Source organism: Rhinopithecus bieti, unplaced genomic scaffold (assembly GCF_001698545.2).
Source record: "Rhinopithecus bieti isolate Rb0 unplaced genomic scaffold, ASM169854v2 scaffold_2409, whole genome shotgun sequence".
NCBI lineage: Eukaryota > Metazoa > Chordata > Mammalia > Primates > Cercopithecidae > Rhinopithecus > Rhinopithecus bieti.
In genome coordinates, this window is record NW_016803686.1 from 540,926 (window position 1) to 560,036 (window position 19,111).

The 19,111-nt window shown below is 35.7% G+C and overlaps 2 protein-coding genes across 2 annotated transcripts in view; both read left to right on the forward strand.

Moving 5' to 3' along the window:
* The window catches only part of IPO11 (importin 11), a 233,060-nt gene that overhangs the window by 159,784 nt on the left and 54,165 nt on the right, over window positions 1-19,111 (forward strand). The window lies entirely within an intron of this gene.
* LRRC70 (leucine rich repeat containing 70) lies at window positions 11,707-14,411 on the forward strand. The gene is made up of 2 exons (XM_017850697.1): window positions 11,707-11,902; window positions 12,366-14,411. Exon 2 carries the CDS (start codon window positions 12,404-12,406, stop codon window positions 14,270-14,272), a length of 1,869 nt encoding a protein of 622 aa, XP_017706186.1. The 5' UTR covers window positions 11,707-11,902; window positions 12,366-12,403; the 3' UTR covers window positions 14,273-14,411.

A 19,111-nucleotide genomic window follows, 5' to 3' on the forward strand; every position in this document is an offset into this window, starting at 1 on the left:
ACTGCACCTGGCTACATTTGGTCTTTTGATGCTGTCCTATAGATCTCATAAGCCTTATTCATTTCTTTTCAGTTTTTCTCCTCCTTTGATTGCGTTTTCTTCCTTTTTCTCTTTTGATTGATTGATTGATTGAGACAGGGTCTTACTCTGTTGCCCAGGCTGAAGTGCAGTGGCATGATCATGGCTCACTGCACCCTCAACCTCCTGGGGTCAAGCGATCCTCCTTCCTCAGTCTCCCAGTTAGCTGGGAGTACAGGTGCATACCACCACACCTGGCTAATTTTTGTATTTTTTGTAGAGATGGGGTTTTGCCATGTTGCCCAGTCTGGTCAGACACCTGAGCTCAAGCTATCTACCCACCTCAGCCTCCCAAAGTGCTGGGATTACAGATGTGAGCCACCACACCCAGGCTGACTGTATTTTCAAACATTCTGTCTTCTACCTTACTGATTTTTTTCTTCTGCTTGATCAATTTTGCTGTTGAGATCCTCTAATGTATTTTTCAGTTTGTCCGTTGTTTTTTCACCTCCAGTATTTCCGTTTGATTTTTTAAAAAATAAAAATGCAAAAAATTAGCAGGGTGTGATGTTACACATGTGTAATCCCAGCTACTTGGGAGGCTGAGGCAGGAGACTCACTTGAACCCAGGAGGCAGAGGTTGCAGTGATCCAAGATCGTGCTACTGCACTCCCACCTGAGCGACAGAGTGAGACTCTGTCTCCCCCCCCCAAAAAAAATTCAATATCTTTGTTAAATTTTTTGGTAAGTTTCTGAACTGATTTTCTGTGTTTTCTTGAAATTTGTTGAGCTTCCTTTTGAATTCTTTGAAGGATTGTACATCTCCATCTTTTCAGGATGGATCTTTCATCTTTTCAGGATAGATAGTCTGATAAATATGAAATGAGATCATATTTAGCTGAATGTTCTTGATGACTTGTAGAGGTGTGTCAGTGTCTGAGCCTTAAAGAATTAGGTATTTTTCCCTGTCTTCACAGCCTGGCCTTGTTTGTACCTGTCCTTCTTCAGAGGGTCTTCAGGAATTCAAAAGGGACTGACTGTTCACTTCCCTAAGCCTGTGGACACTGCAGCCATTTCAGCACTAGAGAATGCCCTAAGGCCAGGTGTGCTGTTCACCAGCCTGAGGGACTTGAGAATTCCTAGGGTTCCCAGGCAAAGGCCTTTGCTTACTTTTCTCTCCCCTTGTATGCGAGGAGTTTCTCTTTGTGCTATACTGTTGGGAGTTGGACCCAGTACTGTGATTTATTGTGGGTAGTGGGGAGAGGAGAGGGGTTCTGGTAGCAGTTTTCAAGGCAGAGCTGTCGGCATACTTCCTTCTCTGTCTCCCCCAAGCACACAGCTTCTCTCTCTGCCTTGTACTGCCTGGAGTTGTGGTAGGAGTGGTGTAGGCAGTGAAAGACTGTTCTTTCTTCCCCTTTCAATTTGCCCTTTCTTGTTTTATGCTAAAACCAGGTACTATGATCTCTCACCTGGTTTCTTTAGCTCTTGTGAAGGTATTTTCTCGTTTGGATAGTTCTGCAGATTATTCTGCAAATTGGTGTTCCAGTGGAGGAATGCAAGGAATTGGTCATTGGAGGGTTCTGTTTTGCCATATTGCTCTGCCTCCTCTCTGAGTACTTGCTCTTATTGTTGATGTTTTTACTCAAAATACAACCTGAGCTGATTTCTAACTTAGTTTCTATTATCTGATTATACAGTAATTTGTGGAAAGGGGCAGTGAAGTAACAAGGGGAGGGTTCTTTACAATTTTTATTTTGCCAGGGTTGGTCGTAAAAGAAACAGTCTTTGTGGGGTATATTGAATGATGACTAATTCCCTTTCTTGCTTTGTTATGCAAGGAAAATAGATACACGAATAAGATTACTTATATAAGTTTCAGGACCTCAGATGTTAAATTCTGCTCCCTTACCACTCTTTGAATATATGGTTTACAAAGGGGCTGATCCTTTGAAGATCAAAAGAATCTTTACATTATGTATGTTTTCCTGCTTTGTATATAATCTAATGCAATTTGTAGTAATTATTGGTTCTGATTATTTCAGTTCAACTAGAAAAGAAAACCTCTTTGATGCAGCTTTTAATGTTTTTATTTTTTATATAAGCTATGCATGTGTATCTTTTGGCTCTTGTGAGTTTGGGGACTGGTTTTCCAGCATAATTTAAGTAAGATCTATTTTTGAATTGGCTAATAATTGTAAGCTGGATTTTGTTAGCTTTAATCTAGCAGAAGCTGGAGAATGTAGACAAGTGTTAGAACAGTTGATACTACAGTTGGATGCTCACTCCTTTCATCTGTATACAAAGCAATTTCATTGAAAAAGAAAGTAAATGATTAATTCCTTGGCATGCTGATTTTTCATTGAAGGGTATAATCATTTATAAAACTTTTTTGTTTAGCTTCTGAAAGTTCTTTGAAAACCAGATATTCCCCTCTCCACTCCCCAAAAAAAGTGCCACACTTTTGAAGTATTTTGAGCTGTTTCTATCTTCCTACATTAGGATATGAATGGAAATAGTCTATTTTGGTTTTCATTTTTAATACAAATTTACTTTACCCTTGAAACATACATTAGAACTAAAATGCTCACCTGTTCTCTTCTGATATCAACCTTATGACACTAATACAATAGCAATGTTTTAAAGATGCTGTTATGTGGTAAGTCACCATGCTGTGCCCTGAAGACCCATTGTACTTCACCTTTAGGATAGATGATTGTTCATTGCACTCTGGTATCTTAGAACAATAATTTGTGTCTTCTATCTCCTGTCGTGACTACTTAGGAAAGTTTCTGAATGCTTGTGAATTTGGAACTGCTTTCTCAATGCTTTCCTCGTATCTAGGAACCGTGCCCTGTCTGCAAATTAGATAAAGGCTTCTGGCAAACTGTTTTCGTATGTAACAGTCATATTGTAGACAGACACTGGGTGCCGTTAGCTAATCACTGACCATTCTATGAGAAGCTTCTTTTAAACATATCACCAGAGAAAAACTAAACTGTGATCAAATGAGATTATTTTGATGTTTCGGGACCTCAAACTGCTTTACAATGAGAATAAGAGATGTTTCTCAGTGAGAGTGAGGTATTGGGTCTAGAGCTCAAAGTAGTTGACGTGATACAGAAAAATAATTGTACACAGAATAACTAGCTCCAACAAGGATAACACTGGAAAAAGTATTCAGAGGAGTAAAATGATGAGTCTGATATGCTTTCTAGTTTTACCCATGTAGATGATGCATGTGTACATCACAAGTGGTTCCTTCATAGCCTGAGGAACATCTTTTTTATTTTGTTTTATTTTATTTGGAGATTCTTTTCCTTGAGCTTCTGTTTTTGTTCTATCCAGAGTACCAGAGAGAAAAATATGCATTATAATGGGAAGGGAAGCTAGATTAACTTCAGATGCCTGTTGTGCGTACTGTTAGTGTGACGTTGGACCAGTTTTCTATCATTCTCAGTTTTCTCATATTTCAAATGGAAGCAGTGATAACAGCTAGCACCTAGGGCTTATTATGATAAATTGGAGAATGTATATATAATGCCTACTAAAATGCTTAATGAATGTGACCACCCAGTAAATCATTGTGTCTACTGTTAATTTGACCAACTGTGTGATGGTACTAGTTTATCCAGTAGGTAGATCTCTTTCTTTTGAAACGTTCCCATGTTCATCTAGTTTATGTGTGAAGAAACTGCTAACAAGAAGTAAATAATAACTAATAGAACACATAATTTATGATAGCCTTTATACAATACATTTTTTACACACATTTCAGTTGATTCTTCCAATAGCTCTATGGGGATGGACATTATTAAACTTTTTTTTTTTTTTTTTGAGATGGAGTCTTGCTCTGTTACCCAGGCTGGAGTGCAGTGGCGTAATCTTGGCTCACTGCAAGCTCGGCCTCCCGGGTTCACATCATTCTCCTGCCTCAGCCTCCTGAGTAGCTGGGACTACAGGCATGTGCCACCACGCCCAGCCTAATTTTTTTGTATTTTTACTAAGGATGGGGTTTCACCATGTTTAGCCAAGTATGGTCTCGATTCCTGACCTTGTGATTCACCCGCCTCAGCCTCCAAAGTGCTGGAATTACGGCAGTGAGCCACCGTGCCCGCCTTTTTTTTTTTTTTTATTTATTATTAATTATTATATTACTTTTTTTTTTTTTTTTTTTTTTTTTTTTTTTTTTTTTTTTTGAGACCTCGCTCTGTCGCCCAGGCAGGAGTACAGTGGCACAATCTCAGCTCAGTGCAACCTCCACCTCCCAGGTTCAAGTTATTCTCCTGCCCCAGTCTCCCCAGTAGCTGGGATCACAGGCGCACACCACCACTGCCAGCTCATTTTTGTATTTTTAGTAGAGATAGGGTTTCACCGTGTTGGCCAGGCTGGTCTTCAACTCCTGACCTCAGGTGATCTACCCACCTCAGCCTCCCAAAGTGCTGGGATTATAGATATGAGCTACCGCGCCCAGCCTTATTAAACCTTTTAAATGTGTAATCAAGACTAATAAAGGCTAATTACCTACCCGAAATCAAGTACCAAACTGAAATTCAAATCCAGTCTATCTTACTCTTAATGTCTACTCTGCCAGGCTGTTGAGTACCTCAAGTACTATTTGAGGTATTGAGTACCTCAGGCTATTAAGTACTCAAGTACTGTTTTGTCTAATTTTCCTGTTCCACAATCTGGTTTTACTATTTCTGAGTCATTTTTGTTAGTCTGATTAGAAAATGAGATCATATTCCTAGATATTTCATTATTAAAGTAAGGTACTTCTTCCAACCACTTAAAACCACATATCTCGTTTTTATTTAAGTTGTTCATAAAAGGGACAACAAATCATTCTTTCTGTCCTCTATCTAGAAATCCAGTGCATTTATTAGGAAACTATGTATTAAGATTATCCACTTCGTTATACATAGAAAATACATTGGAAGTATTATTTGGTGTTTACAACTCTAAAATTCTAGCTTATTCACAGGACACAGGATCTTTAAACTATAATATCTTGATTTTATAGTACACAGTAATTGTGTATATATGTTTTTGTTTATTTGTTTATTTTTTTTAGGCTTTGAGGCTGGGTCTTACTCTGGTTGCCCAGGCTGGAGTACAGTGGCATGATCTCGGCTCACTGCAGCCTTGACCTCCTGAGCTTAAGTGATTCTCCCACCTCAGCCTCCCAAGTAGCTGGGACTACAGGATTGCACTACCACACCAGCTAGTTTTTTGTGTTTTTAGTAGAGATGGAGTTTCGCCATGTTGCTCAGGCTGGTCTTGAACTCCTGCACTCAAGCAGTCCGCCTGCCTGGGCCTCCCAATATGCTAGGATTTCAGGTGTGAGCCACTGTGTCAGGTCTTTCACGTTCTTTCATAGTTATGAAGTTTGGTCACTGCACATTGTTCATTTTTTGAGTTTCGTTTTCTCAAGTTCCATTTGTTAAGAAAAACTCCTATCATACATTACATAAGAACAAAATTTTATATATGGAAATGTGGTAGGATCTTCTGGGGGTATAAAGCTTTACTATTTATTTATTTTTTATTTTATTTTATTTTATTTTTTATTTTTTGCGACTGAGTCTCGCACTGTCGCCCAGGCTGGAGTGCAGTGGCACGATCTCGGCTCATTGCAAGCTCTGCCTCCCGGGTTCACGCCATTCTCCTGCCTCAGCCTCCCGAGTAGCTGGGACTACAGGTGCCTGCCACTACGCCCGGCTACTTTAAAGCTTTACTCTTAATTTCTCTATGTCTCATTTTTTTATCCATTGTATGAGGTACTCCAATCAGAGTACCTACCTTATAGGGCTCCTGTGAGAATTAAAAAGAGATAATACTTGAAAAATGTTGAGAACACACTCTGGATCATAGAAGCACTCTATCAATAAATAGATCTGATCCAGCAGTAGCAAAAGGAGTTAATCCTATATTCTGTTTATCCTAATTTCTCTGCTTCACTAACCTTTCTGACTGTGTACTCCTTTTTAAAGTTGTGAGTTAGATTTTATATAGGGAATTTTTCTGAATTACTGAGTAGCCGTATTATACTACATAGTAGAAATATGTTTGATCTGTGAGCAGATCGATGAATTATGAGCATTGGTTATTGGAGTGAGAAAGAGCTGCTGATGCTTCTTTAGCAGGTCAAAATAATGGAGATTAAATGGTAGAGGGTCTGTCAAATCCAAGCTATAAGATGCTTGAAAGGCCAGCTGTGAAAAGGTTAGCAGTTTGGATACTAAGAAGCAGTTAACCATATTCCAATTACCAAAACAGGCATGATTCTGGAATTATTTTTCACACAGTTGTCAATTTGACTAGTCTCATGCCTGACATAGATAGTATTGTGTGGAGCCTTGATGCCCCTGCAGTAGTTATATATATACCTCACAGCCGTATTGGGTGGTCTTCAGCACTGGTGGCTTAACATTGAAAGTTCCCGTAGGGGTTATTTAGGTTAATCATTATTTGGTAATAAACTTTCCTTCTATAGCATCTCTGATGGGGATGTTCATTCAGCTTCTGTTTGGATACTTGGCTAATAAAAAGTCCCTGCTCCTTAAGGCAGCCCATTTTATTGTAGGACTTCTTTCTAACTGTAGCTGTTTGTCATGTATTATCCTCAGAATACAAACTGTAACTCCCAAATCTGTGCTTTTAACTCCATATGCTAGTTTCTGTATTCAATACAGTCTTCATTCATGTAACTTCATCCATTTTATAATATTGTCTATTGAGGCAAGAAAATAATTTCACAAAGGTTATTATATAGTTATTGGAAGAGACTTAGCTCTCTCATGGCCTTATTAAATCATCTGTTAGGCTAATTACTCCCTCCTCTCTTCTTCCGGGGTGTGTGTGTGTGTGTGTGTGTGTGTGTGTGTGTGTGTGTGTGTGTGTGTTTAAAACTATGGGGATTTTAGGGATTATGATAAACTAGAAATTGTATTATAAACATAAAATAAGAACCATCAAAATGGAAGGAATTTACAGGAAAGAGAAATTCTAATATAGCCCAGATCTGAAGTATAATCTGCTGAGATTAGTCTTTCAGCAAAACGCAGAAGGTGATGGATAGGGTCAGAGGAGAGATTAGTGTTCCAAAGGTTTCAGGTGGAACTAGGGGAAAGAGGAGATATTTTGAATTCTAATACATCTCTGCTAGCTTTTTCTAAGTTGGAACAGCCCTTCTGTTTAATAGTTCTGCTTTCTGTGCTTTGCAGTGTAAAACTATGCCAATATACAACAAACAAATTGATCATCATATAGCGGCAATGAGAATGGTACCTAAAATTGTCCATAGAAATAGAATATTGCTTCTCAAGATGACTGGGTAACAGAACAGATATCAAGAAGTTAAAAATGTTCTTCCAAAGTCATGCTGAGGGGATGATTAATAATGTTCCTTGAAAGTGTCCCAGTGACAGTACATCCTTAGGAAGTATCAGTTTGCTTTTAAACCCTTGTAGTCACAGGCATAGTTGAAATTTTATGCTTCTCATGCATAAAGTACATAAAGTTTATTTTTTATTCTCACAGATTTGCAGTTAAAAATTTCTTAGTTACTTTTCTTGTTGACAATTGAGCAAATAGAGATATTCATAGTTTTGCCATGTTATAGGAGCACAATATTTGTTTCTGTTTTTATTTTAAAGCATACATTAGAAACTTAGAAATGGTGACATATCTTGGCAGTAATGTGCATGGACAAATTTTACATGAATATCATAGCTAATGTCATGATATTTTCATTTGGAAATTATTTCAAACTTAGAAAAACACTGCAAGAACAGTAAAGAACACACATATGACCTTTACCCAGAATCACCTATTGTTAACTTTTGTCCCAATTTGTTGCGTGATACACATTTTCTGTCAGATAACTAGATAGGTGTTTTATATTCTGAACCATTTCTGTGTAAGTTGCATTTGTCATGGTCTTTTACTTCTCAGTACTTACAGTCTAGGACCAGTTATTGCTTTAGCTCTTGTGTTTTTGTAGTCTCTTTTACTCTGTCATGTAATTTCTTCAGTCTTTTATTTTTCTCTTATAAAATTTTAAATAATCCACTCCTTATAATCTCTCTCCATCTTTCCAATTGCCTCTCTGTTTTATCTCCCATCCATCCTCTCTCCAACTCCCCAACAGAATAGAATGTTCCTCATTTGTGGTTTGATATTTTCTTATGGTTCGATTTATGTGTGCATCTCCCATTAGAATATTGCATAAGTGATGTGTCCCTCTTGGACTATCACAGGCAAAGTCACATGGTGCTCATCTGTTTCTCACTGATAATGTTAATGCTGATCAAGGTGTTACCTGATTTCTCCATTGTATATAGTTATTATGTTTTTTTTTTTTTCTGCAACTGATAAGAGGTCTATATTGAGATGTACTGCCCCTCATTAGAATTTATCTCCTACATTGAGCAAAATAATTTTCAAATTGTTTGCTAATTTTTTTTTTCTAAGAGCACAGTCCACTTTATTTACTTTTCATTAGTTTAAATCCTTAAGGGGTTACAGCATCTATGTCCAATGGCCTTAGCAGAAGGATCGCTTTGGAATTTGGCAAAAACCATGCCAGTGTTTCCTTGGGCCCAAGTTACCTTTCTGTAGAATACTCTGGTTTTGTTTGGTTTGCTGCCAGGAGTCACTGTGTTCTCTGCTTTGTATACGTAAGCACATTTATTGCCCAAATAGAATTCAGTTTCATCTTGGGCATAAACACCTTCAATTTTAAGAAGATCTGTGTACTCCCTTTGGTTTCAGAGACCTTGCCTGTAGCAGCAAAAATGACTTTGGATGACAGCCTTCCAGAAATATTTGCCTTTTGGAAGTCATGTTCCAAGCAGGCCTCGACAGGCTTCATGATGGCAGAAAGAGCTGGATTATTTTTTAATTGCAAATCCCATCTCACATTTTCATTCTCTTGATTTTAGGTCTATCAGTAACTTTTAAAGTCCATAAAATCAGTAACTGCTGTTATTATAAGCCGTTCTTTATATGTAAACCAATCTTGATTGGTTTATATATAGATGCTATATGTCTAAATACATATAGGCTGGGCACAGTGGCTCACACCTATAATCCCAGCACTTTGGGAGGCCAAGGTGGGAGGATTACTTGAGCCTATTAGTTCAAGACCAGCCTGAGCAAAATGGCAAGACCCTGTCTCTACAAAAATAAGAAAAATGCCAGGCATGGTGGCAAGCACCTGCAATCCTACCTTCTCAGGAGGCTGAGGGAAGAGGATCACTTGAGACTGGGAGGTCGATGCTGTGGTGAGCTGTGTTCACATTGTTGCTCTCTAGCCTAGTCGACAGAGCAAGACTGTGTCTCAAAAGAATACATGCATACATACAGATGATGTCTATTTAAAAGATGCTAATGGAACAGTTACTCTGTTATTTATACATTCTTGTTTTAGTATGGACAGAATCTGAATGGAAAAGAGAATAGTTGTGTATTGATACCAGAAGCATGAGATGATCTGGAGACAAAGGGAGTGTAAAAGAAGGTTTCAGCAGTAAGAATGAGAGGAAAATATTGGGGACCGTGCCGGGGGTGGTGGAGAATGAACAGACACAAGAGACAAAGACAAACAGAGAACATGGCGGCTGCGCCTAGAGCCTCCGCCTTACTTTATTTATATACCCCATAAATCCCACATCAGCAAAAATAACACAATGCAAAACAAACTTTCTGCACCCAGATATAACCTTCTGCTTAGTTCCTTGTCTCTAAGTTCTTTCTTATTTTGTCTGCCTTCTTGGCACCTACTAGAGTTCATTAAAAGTTCAACTAGAGATACTGTCCTTGACTACTGGAGTTCATTGAAAGTGCAACTAGCTAGAGATACTGTCCTTGAGCCTTATCTATTCTTAGCATATTATTTTCAATGGCCCCTGCAGAAAACACCTCAATGAGTCAATTTTCTGGGAAGAAATAGAAAGCTAATTTAAGAGGCTGAGCATAGTGTTCAGTAATAGTTGTAATGAACATTAGTAATCAGAAAAGGGTAATGAGGAATCGTTGTTGATCAGTTGTCTCTAAGAACAACAACTCCTAAGGGAACAGAAAGACTAAACTTTGTTTTGCTGGAGATTGAATTTTTTTTTTTAAGCATTCAACCTGAGAGTTACAGTGTACTATTTATATTTAATTGTTTTGTTGCAGTCAGTTTAGTTTCCTTCAGTTTTTAGAATGTGAGAAGTGAGATTTTATTTTGTCATTTTTCCTTAATACAATTTCCTAAAAATTCTACCTTTGCATCCTAATAAGTATTGCAGCTGCTTTGGATATTTTTTGGCATAGAGAACAAAATTAATTCATACTCTGGTTATATTACTTTGTGGGTTTTTTCTCTTTAATTTTATTTTGATTTCAAAGGACCCTTGTTCTGAATTTTTCCTAATTCTTTAAGTTGTATGATGCAGTTGAAAAATCCATGGGACAAGCCTCATATCACTTGTGTGTTATTGGAAGTACTAAACAAAATGGACCTGAGAAACCTAACTCCTACCTCAAGTTCATGTCATTTCTGTCAGTTGTTTTGTTTTCCATTTTTAATGCATAAGATCGCAATAACAATAGCCAGCCATAAAGGATAGGTATAAGAATCATAAATCATTTTGATAAAGATCTGCTATCCAGCATGCATTGCTGAATTTTTCGTCATGGAAAGATAATGCTAGGTATTATTTCAGGTATCTAATATGGACATAATTCATATTATTATCTAAAGTAATTGTTGTCTTGATGTGAAATGAAACTGCTTTAATAACAAAGGAGAGTTGTATACAATTACATAACTTGATATTTTAGGACTATTATCAGGGTATTAGTAATATTAATAAAAGTCAGAATTAGAAAGCTTAAGCAACTAGCTTAAAGTTAGTTAATGAAAGAAAGTTAATGACTGAACAATATATAATATAAACAATGTATATCTGATTCTTTAAATTCCTGAAAATTTAGATTTAAAATTCTCAATTTTCATTCTAAAAGATTCAAACTAATACAGATATATATAGGGCAAAACATCGCCTCTTTTACTTTCCCCAACTTTTCTTGCAAAGATAACCTATGTCAGTAATTTGGTATGCAGCTTCTTACCATCTTATAATCCAACTCTACCAATTAGTGCCTTATTAGTAATTAGTACCTTACTACCAATTAGTACCTTAACATATTAAATAGTACTCAGTATTTTTTGCAACCAAAAATATTCTGAAAATTTTGAAAAGAGCACTGGAGGATAATATAAAACATTTATGTTCATTCTAAATTTTCCCCTATTTTATTAAAGGAATAAAGCATAAAGTTGAAGTCTTCAATGTGTATTTAAAACAACATAAATATTTTGTTCATTAAAAAGTTTACAAAAAATTGTATTACTCTATATACATCTTATTTCAACTAGCCTTTTCCATTCAGTAGCTATGTTGTTGATAGCTAGAGTCTGTTGATAGATATTTGGATTCTGAATAACTAACGTTTTCAAGTATCCTTTAAAAACTATTATTTTACATTATGGGAGATATTTTGATGTGTATATTAGGAAAACTCTAACTGCATTCTGAAAAAATAAGTTCCTGAGATTTCCGTTCAGCAATACTTTTGAAACACAGATAAAATTACTTCCTGTCTCTTAGCTTCCTGTATCCATGGCAACCTCTGTTTTACACATTGACTGTAAAGGAACCAATGTGAAGAGTGGTGTTTCCTGAGCAAACGGTGACTTAAAAAAAAAAAAAGTGGTGGGGTGGAGGTCAGCAATGCCACAGAACAAAATGGAGTTTAGAAATGTCGTTCTTCAGATTTAAAAAGAAAACCTTTACTGAATCAGCTGAGTGTTAATAATGCGAATTTCCTTTTCTTGGTAAGATTATTTACTTAAATATGAACTTTTAGTTGACATGAAAATAGTTTTGTGAAAACTAATGTAGAGATTAATTGTTCTGTAGTGAATTTGTATTTTCATAAATTATAATGTTATTTGATATTAGACTTTATGTTGTTAAAGGGACATATTAAATTAAAAGATTCTCATTCCTACCTCATTTGTCACCTATGTTGTAATCATTTGTAATTTTTAAGTTAGCAAATGTTTCATTAATCTGAACTGTTTTGTCAAGTAATGGGTTAATGGCCTGATCATGTTAATAATTCTAGAAAGTATTCCATACTCATTATTTTATGCTATTACCATGGTATGATTTATGATAGTATTATTGGCTGATCCTAATTAAAATAGAATACAGAAGTTATAGTATTATAAAAAAAAAAAAACCATTCATGGGATGAAGTTTTGATGATTTAAAGCTTTACCTTCTCTTTTGTAGCCAATTCTGATCTGAACAGAAAAACCAAGAACAGGGATATGTGTGGATTACAGTTTTCTCTGCCTTGCCTACGACTGTTTCTGGTTGTTACCTGTTATCTTTTATTATTACTCCACAAGGAAATACTTGGATGTTCGTCTGTTTGTCAGCTCTGCACTGGGAGACAAATTAACTGCCGTAACTTAGGCCTTTCGAGTATTCCTAAGAATTTTCCTGAAAGTACAGTTTTTCTGTATCTGACTGGGAATAATATATCTTATATAAATGAAAGTGAATTAACAGGACTTCATTCTCTTGTAGCATTGTATTTGGATAATTCTAACATTCTGTATGTATATCCAAAAGCCTTTGTTCAATTGAGGCGTCTATATTTTCTATTTCTAAATAATAATTTCATAAAACGCTTAGATCCTGGAATATTTAAGGGACTTTTAAATCTTCGTAATTTATATTTACAGTCTAATCAGGTATCTTTTGTTCCAAGAGGAGTATTTAATGATCTAGTTTCAGTTCAGTACTTAAATCTACAAAGGAATCGCCTCACTGTCCTTGGAAGTGGTACCTTTGTTGGTATGGTTACTCTTCGGATACTTGACTTATCAAACAATAACATTTTGAGGATATCAGAATCAGCCTTTCAACATCTTGAAAACCTTGCTTGTTTGTATTTAGAAAGTAATAATTTAACAAAAGTACCATCTAATGCCTTTGAAGTACTTAAAAGTCTTAGAAGACTTTCTTTGTCTCATAATCCTATTGAAGCAATACAGCCCTTTGCATTTAAAGGACTTGTCAATTTGGAATACCTCCTGCTGAAAAATTCAAGAATTAGAAATGTTACTAGGGATGGGTTTAGTGGAATTAATAATCTTAAACATTTGATCTTAAGTCATAATGATTTAGAGAATTTAAATTCTGACACATTTAGTTTGTTAAAGAATTTAATTTACCTTAAGTTAGATAGAAACAGAATAATTAGCATTGATAATGATACATTTGAAAATATGGGAGCATCTTTGAAGATCCTTAATCTGTCATTTAATAATCTTACAGACTTGCATCCAAGGGTCCTTAAGCCATTGTCTTCACTGATTCATCTTCAGGCAAATTCTAATCCTTGGGAATGTAACTGCCAACTTTTGGGCCTTCAAGACTGGCTAGCATCTTCAGCCATTACTCTAAACATCTATTGTCAGAATCCCCCATCCATGCGTGGCAGAGCATTACGTTATATTAACATTACAAATTGTGTTACGTCTTCAATAAATGTATCCAGAACTTGGGCTGTTGTAAAATCTCCTGATATTCGTCACAAGACTACTGCGCTAATGGTGGCCTGGCATAAAGTAACCACAAATGGCAATCCTCTGGAAAATACTGAGACTGAGAACATTACTTTCTGGGAACAAATTACTACTTCACCTGCTGGTAGATTTTTTCAAGAGAATGCCTTTGGTAATCCATTAGAGACTACAGCAGTGTTACCTGTACAAATACAGCTGACTACTTCTGTTACCTTGAACTTGGAAAAAAACAGTGCTGTACCGATTGATGCTGCTTCAATGTCAGGGAAAGCATCTCTAATTTGTACACAAGAAGTTGAGAAGTTGAATGAGGCTTTTGACATTTTGCTAGCTTTTTTCATCTTAGCTTGTGTTTTAATCATTTTTTTGATCTACAAAGTTGTTCAGTTTAAACAAAAACTAAAGGCATCAGAAAACTCAAGGGAAAATAGACTTGAATACTACAGCTTTTATCAGTCAGCAAGGTATAATGTAACTGCCTCAATTTGTAACACTTCCCCAAATTCTCTAGAAAGTCCTGGCTTGGAGCAAATTCGAATTCATAAACAAATTGTTCCTGAAAATGAGGCACAGGTCATTCTTTTTGAACATTCTGCTTTATAACTCAACTAAATATTGTCTATAAGAAACTTCAGTGCCATGGACATGATTTAAACTGAAAACTACTGTTAGAATTATATACTTTACATGGAAATATAATGAATTATACGAGGTTAGCATTATTTAAATGTTTTTAATAATTTGTGAACAGTGTATTCATTTAGCACATATTTTCTTTGATATGTACTGTATTAAGTAATAATAGCTAACATTTCTGTGTATCAAGCACTGTGCCAAATATTTCACATTTCACATTTAATCCGTGAATAGTCTTGAAAGGTGGTATATTTATACTTTACAGATGAGGAAACTTAGAGTTTAAGTAACTTTCCCAAATTCTCACAGCTTGTAACACTGTTTAGGCCTCTCTGACGAGCTCATGCTTTCAGTTTTATACTATATTGCTGCTGTGGTTCTAGGATTGTAATACGAAAAAAATAGACATGGTTCTTATTCTAGGTGGAGCTTGAAATTTAGAGGAGGAGATACATGGTTACTGCACAGTACGATGATAAGTACTGTACTTAGAGATGCTGTTGAGTATAACATTTGTTGAATATAACATTTGTGGAGGTGAGAGATGGCTGTATGAAGGAAGCGACATCAAAACTGGATCATAAAGAATAACTAGAAATTAGCCCAGTGAAGAGAGCTGAGTAACACCGCGTCAGAGGGGTTAACAGAAGAAAAAATGCTGCTTTTCAGGAACTAAAATTCAGTATAGCTGGTGTCATGAATGATGGTATGCGATTTAAAGCCCAAAAGAGAGATCAGGCGATGAAAGCTCTGTAGTTGTATGCAACTTGAGGGCAACAGAGAGCCATTGAAGGATTTTTAAGCAATAGAGTGAAATGATTAGATTTACCCTTTAGAAATTTGCCTTTTTCTGGAAGGAACAGTAAAACCGGAGCCAGAATTAGTTGAGTAGGAATCTGAGTTACTAATCCAGGGGAAAGATGCTAGAGGCCTGGGCCAGGATACTGGCAAAAAGGATGGATGGATCAAGAGGTACTTTGAAAGTAAAATGAACTGCCTTGGCGATTGGTTGAGGGGTGGCAGGGGAGGGAGGAGTCAAAGATGTTAGGTTTTTGGCTTAGGCAGTTTTGTGCTGTATTCACTAAGCTAAGGAATGAAAAGGAGTGGGGCAAAATAATGAGTTCAGTTTTAGACAGATTGAATCTGAGGTTCTTATTAGATCTCCAAGTGGAAATATATAGCATGCAGAAATTCAGAAGTGAGGTCTTACAGTCAAGGCCAATAATTCTTAAACTTTCATCTATCCAGTACACTGGAAGTGTATGATACACCCTTTACAGTAACAATAACCATTTGGGCGATAAGGTAAGTGGGGAAGAATGAGACCTTGTAGAAGTTGAGAGAGTCCCTAGGAGATGTTAGTGCCCTTGATTAAGAATCTTTAATATAGATGGTAATTGAAGTCATAGAAGTAATGTAATGTTTTTCTTTATTAGCATAAATTTGTACTTGCATAGCCCTCTGCAGAATATTAGAGATTGTAGTAAGCACCATGCCCATTGGTTCGTTAATAGTGACCTGAACCACAAATATGTATTTAAAATTTTTTCTTAAGCATTGTATCTTTCATGTTTGTGTCTCTTCTTCCTTTTCCCCAAAATTTGTTTTTTTAATTACTAAAAAATACAATCCTTATGAAATTAACCTGGAACATGTTATCTGGGAGTATTTAAAACAAATTATAATTATCAAGTTCATATTGTGAAATGAAAATAATTATAATAAAATGCAATACTGTTATTCTACCAAAATACAGTGGTTATCAAACTCAGAATCGCCTGGTAGCCTTATAAAAACACAGTTTGCTACCCCGACTCCTTCCTCTACCCCTCTCAAAGTTTTTTCTTTTTTAAAAAATTGTTACTGATAATATTTGTACATATTTGTGTGGTATGTGTGATATGTTGTTACATGTATAGAATATGTAATGATCAAGTCTCAGGGTGTTGGGGGTATCTATCACCTCAACTGTTTATCTTTTCTATGTGTTGGGAACATTACAAGGCCTCTTTTGTAGCTGTTTTGAAATATATAATATATTGTTGTTAACTATAGCTATTCTACTTTGCTGTTGAACATTAGAACTTATTCCTTCTATCTGACTGTATTTTTGTACCCATTAACCAACCTCTTTTCATCTTCTTCCCTGCACACAGACACACACACACAACCTTCCCAGCCTCTGGTATCTATCATTCTGTTCTCTACCTCCATGAGATCAGCTTTTTTTAGCTCCCACATATGAGTAAGAATATGTTACAATTGCCTTTTGCACCTGGCTTATTTCACTTAACATAATGACCTCTAGTTCTATCTTTGTTGCTGCAAATGACAGTATTTCATTCTTTTTTATGGCCTGATAGTATTCCACTGTGTACATGTACCACAATTTTCTTTATCCATTTGTCAATTGATGAGCACTTAGGTTGATTGCTGATGTTTGCTATTGTGAATAGTGCTGTAATAAACATGGGAGTGCATGTCTCCATACTGATTTCTTTTTCTTTGGATAAATGCCCAGTAGTGGGATTGCTGGGTCAGATGATAGTTACAATTTTAGTTTTTTGAGAAATTCCCGTACTATTTTACATAGTTACTGTACTAATTTACATTCCCACCAACAGTATATAAGAGATCCCATTTCTCTGCATCTTCATCAGCATCTGTTTTTTTTTTTTTTGTCTTTTTATTACTGGCCATTCTAATTGTGCTAAGATGATATCTCATTGTGGTTTTCATTTTCATTTCAAATGCAATTAGTGATTAGTGACGTTGAAGATTTTTCATATACCCCTGGGCCATTTGTATGTCTTCCTTTGAGAAATGTCTGTTCCTTTGCCCACTTTTTAATGGGATTATTTTGTGGATTTTTTGTTTATTTGTTTGCTGTTGAGTTATTTGACCTCCTTGTATATTCTGGATATTAGGGTCTTATTAGATGAATATTTTGCAAATGTTTTCTCCCATTCAGTGTATTTTCTGTTCACTCTTGTTTCCTTTGCCATCCAGAAGCCTTTTCACTTAATATAGTCCTAGTTGTCTATTTTTGTTTTTGTTGCCTGTGCTTTTGAGGTCTTGGCTATAAAATCTTTGCCTAGACCAATGTCCAGAAGTGTTTTCCTTGTGTTTTGTTGTAGTAGCTTTATAGTTTTAGATATTATTTTTAAGTCTTTAATCCATCTTGACTTGATTTTTGTATACAGTGAGAAATAGGAGTCCAGTTTCATTCTTCTGCATATGGATATCCAAGCCAGAGTTCTTGATTCAGTAGGTCTGGAATAGAGCCTGTGAGTTTTCAGTTTAACAAGTGTGCTGATGCTGTTGGTCTGGGACCACACATTGAGAACCACTGCGTTAATATATTTGAGAGAAAATCAGAGAGGAGCTGAAGAGTAGTTTTAAGATTTATTAGCAATTGCATAAATAAAGCCCCACCAACCCCAAAGAGTTTTCCAACAATGGTTTGCTTTTCCCTGCTTAGCTGAATGCTTTTTCGGGGATTGTAATTTCAGCAGAAAATGTGAATATGTTTAAATAAATGTTATTTTCCTAAGTAATTTGTTTTGTTATGGAAGAGCTATCTTTTGTTCACCTCAAGAGACGTTTTAATAATGTATTTTTTCTTTGTTGTATCCTCCCAACTCCTACAAATCCAATTATGTTTTTTCTTTAATTACTGAAAGTACTTGTTCATTGGGAAAAAATTTAAACAGTGCATAAATACATAAGGTAAGCTGAAAATTTCTCCATGCCCCAGTTCCGTACCACAGTACTAAACCATACCCTCTTAAGGATGTTCACAAGCAACACAGCTGGCTATGTGAAGTTCAGAAAATTTATATAACAAAGTATTTTATCTTAAAATTCCTAAATTCAAAGAAGACAGTTCAGAAGATCTATCCACATTTTGCTTTTTGAAAATATACCTTCTAATTGATTTAGACTCAACTGGAAAACCAATTATATTAATACCAATTTATATATGGAGCTATACTTCTACACATTAAATGTTCATTTCGGTCTTTGCCAGCTATTTCCTTTTAAAAAAAATTCTTTTTTTACTAATCAAAAGAGAGCTGGAGTAAATAGCTACTCCTTTTTAAAATATTAGCCAGCTCATATTTCACTGTTGTTTGATAGTTGTGCGGTGAAAAAACTTATTTAAGGTATAATTGAAGTATTACAGGCATAATAGTTTTCTTGGGTACAATTTCTGTATTTCATTGTTTCACATTTTGAGCAGCCCTAAGTGAAAACCAAATGATATTCTAAATTAATATAGCTAAGGAAGCTCACCTTTCTTAAGATTTCTGTATTTCTCTATCATTTACTATAGGTTCTTATCTCTACCATTTATTAAAAGTTCTTGATTAAAGCACTCTAATTTAGTGTGACTGTGTTTGAGGAAGAATAGAATCCATTTTTTCCATCGAGTATTACAAATTGTGATTAAAGTTTCAGGGCATAACAAAAGTAATTTGTTTTTCCCTCATAACAAATGGCAAATATTAGAAATCAATAATATTTATTTATAAACTGTAAAAGTGTTTGACTTTTAAATTTATAATTCCAATGTGGAATTTTAAAAACGTAGCTCTCATTTCTGGGATGTAAAACTGAGAACTTACTCTCAACCTCTTCCTGTCAGTGAAGTAGATATATTTGGTGTCAAGCTATTGATGAGGGCTTCAGTGGTGTTGGGACAGGGACTTCAGTAGTAGTGATCAGGAGATAGGAGAGGCTGGGCACGGCGGTTCACACCAGTGATCCCAGCACTTTTGGAAGGCTGAGGTAGGCGGATCACTT

Excerpts from the sequence above, each read along its gene's own strand:
- LRRC70 (XM_017850697.1), top strand. The coding sequence starts at position 12,404 with ATGTGTGGATTACAGTTTTCTCTGCCTTGCCTACGACTGTTTCTGGTT.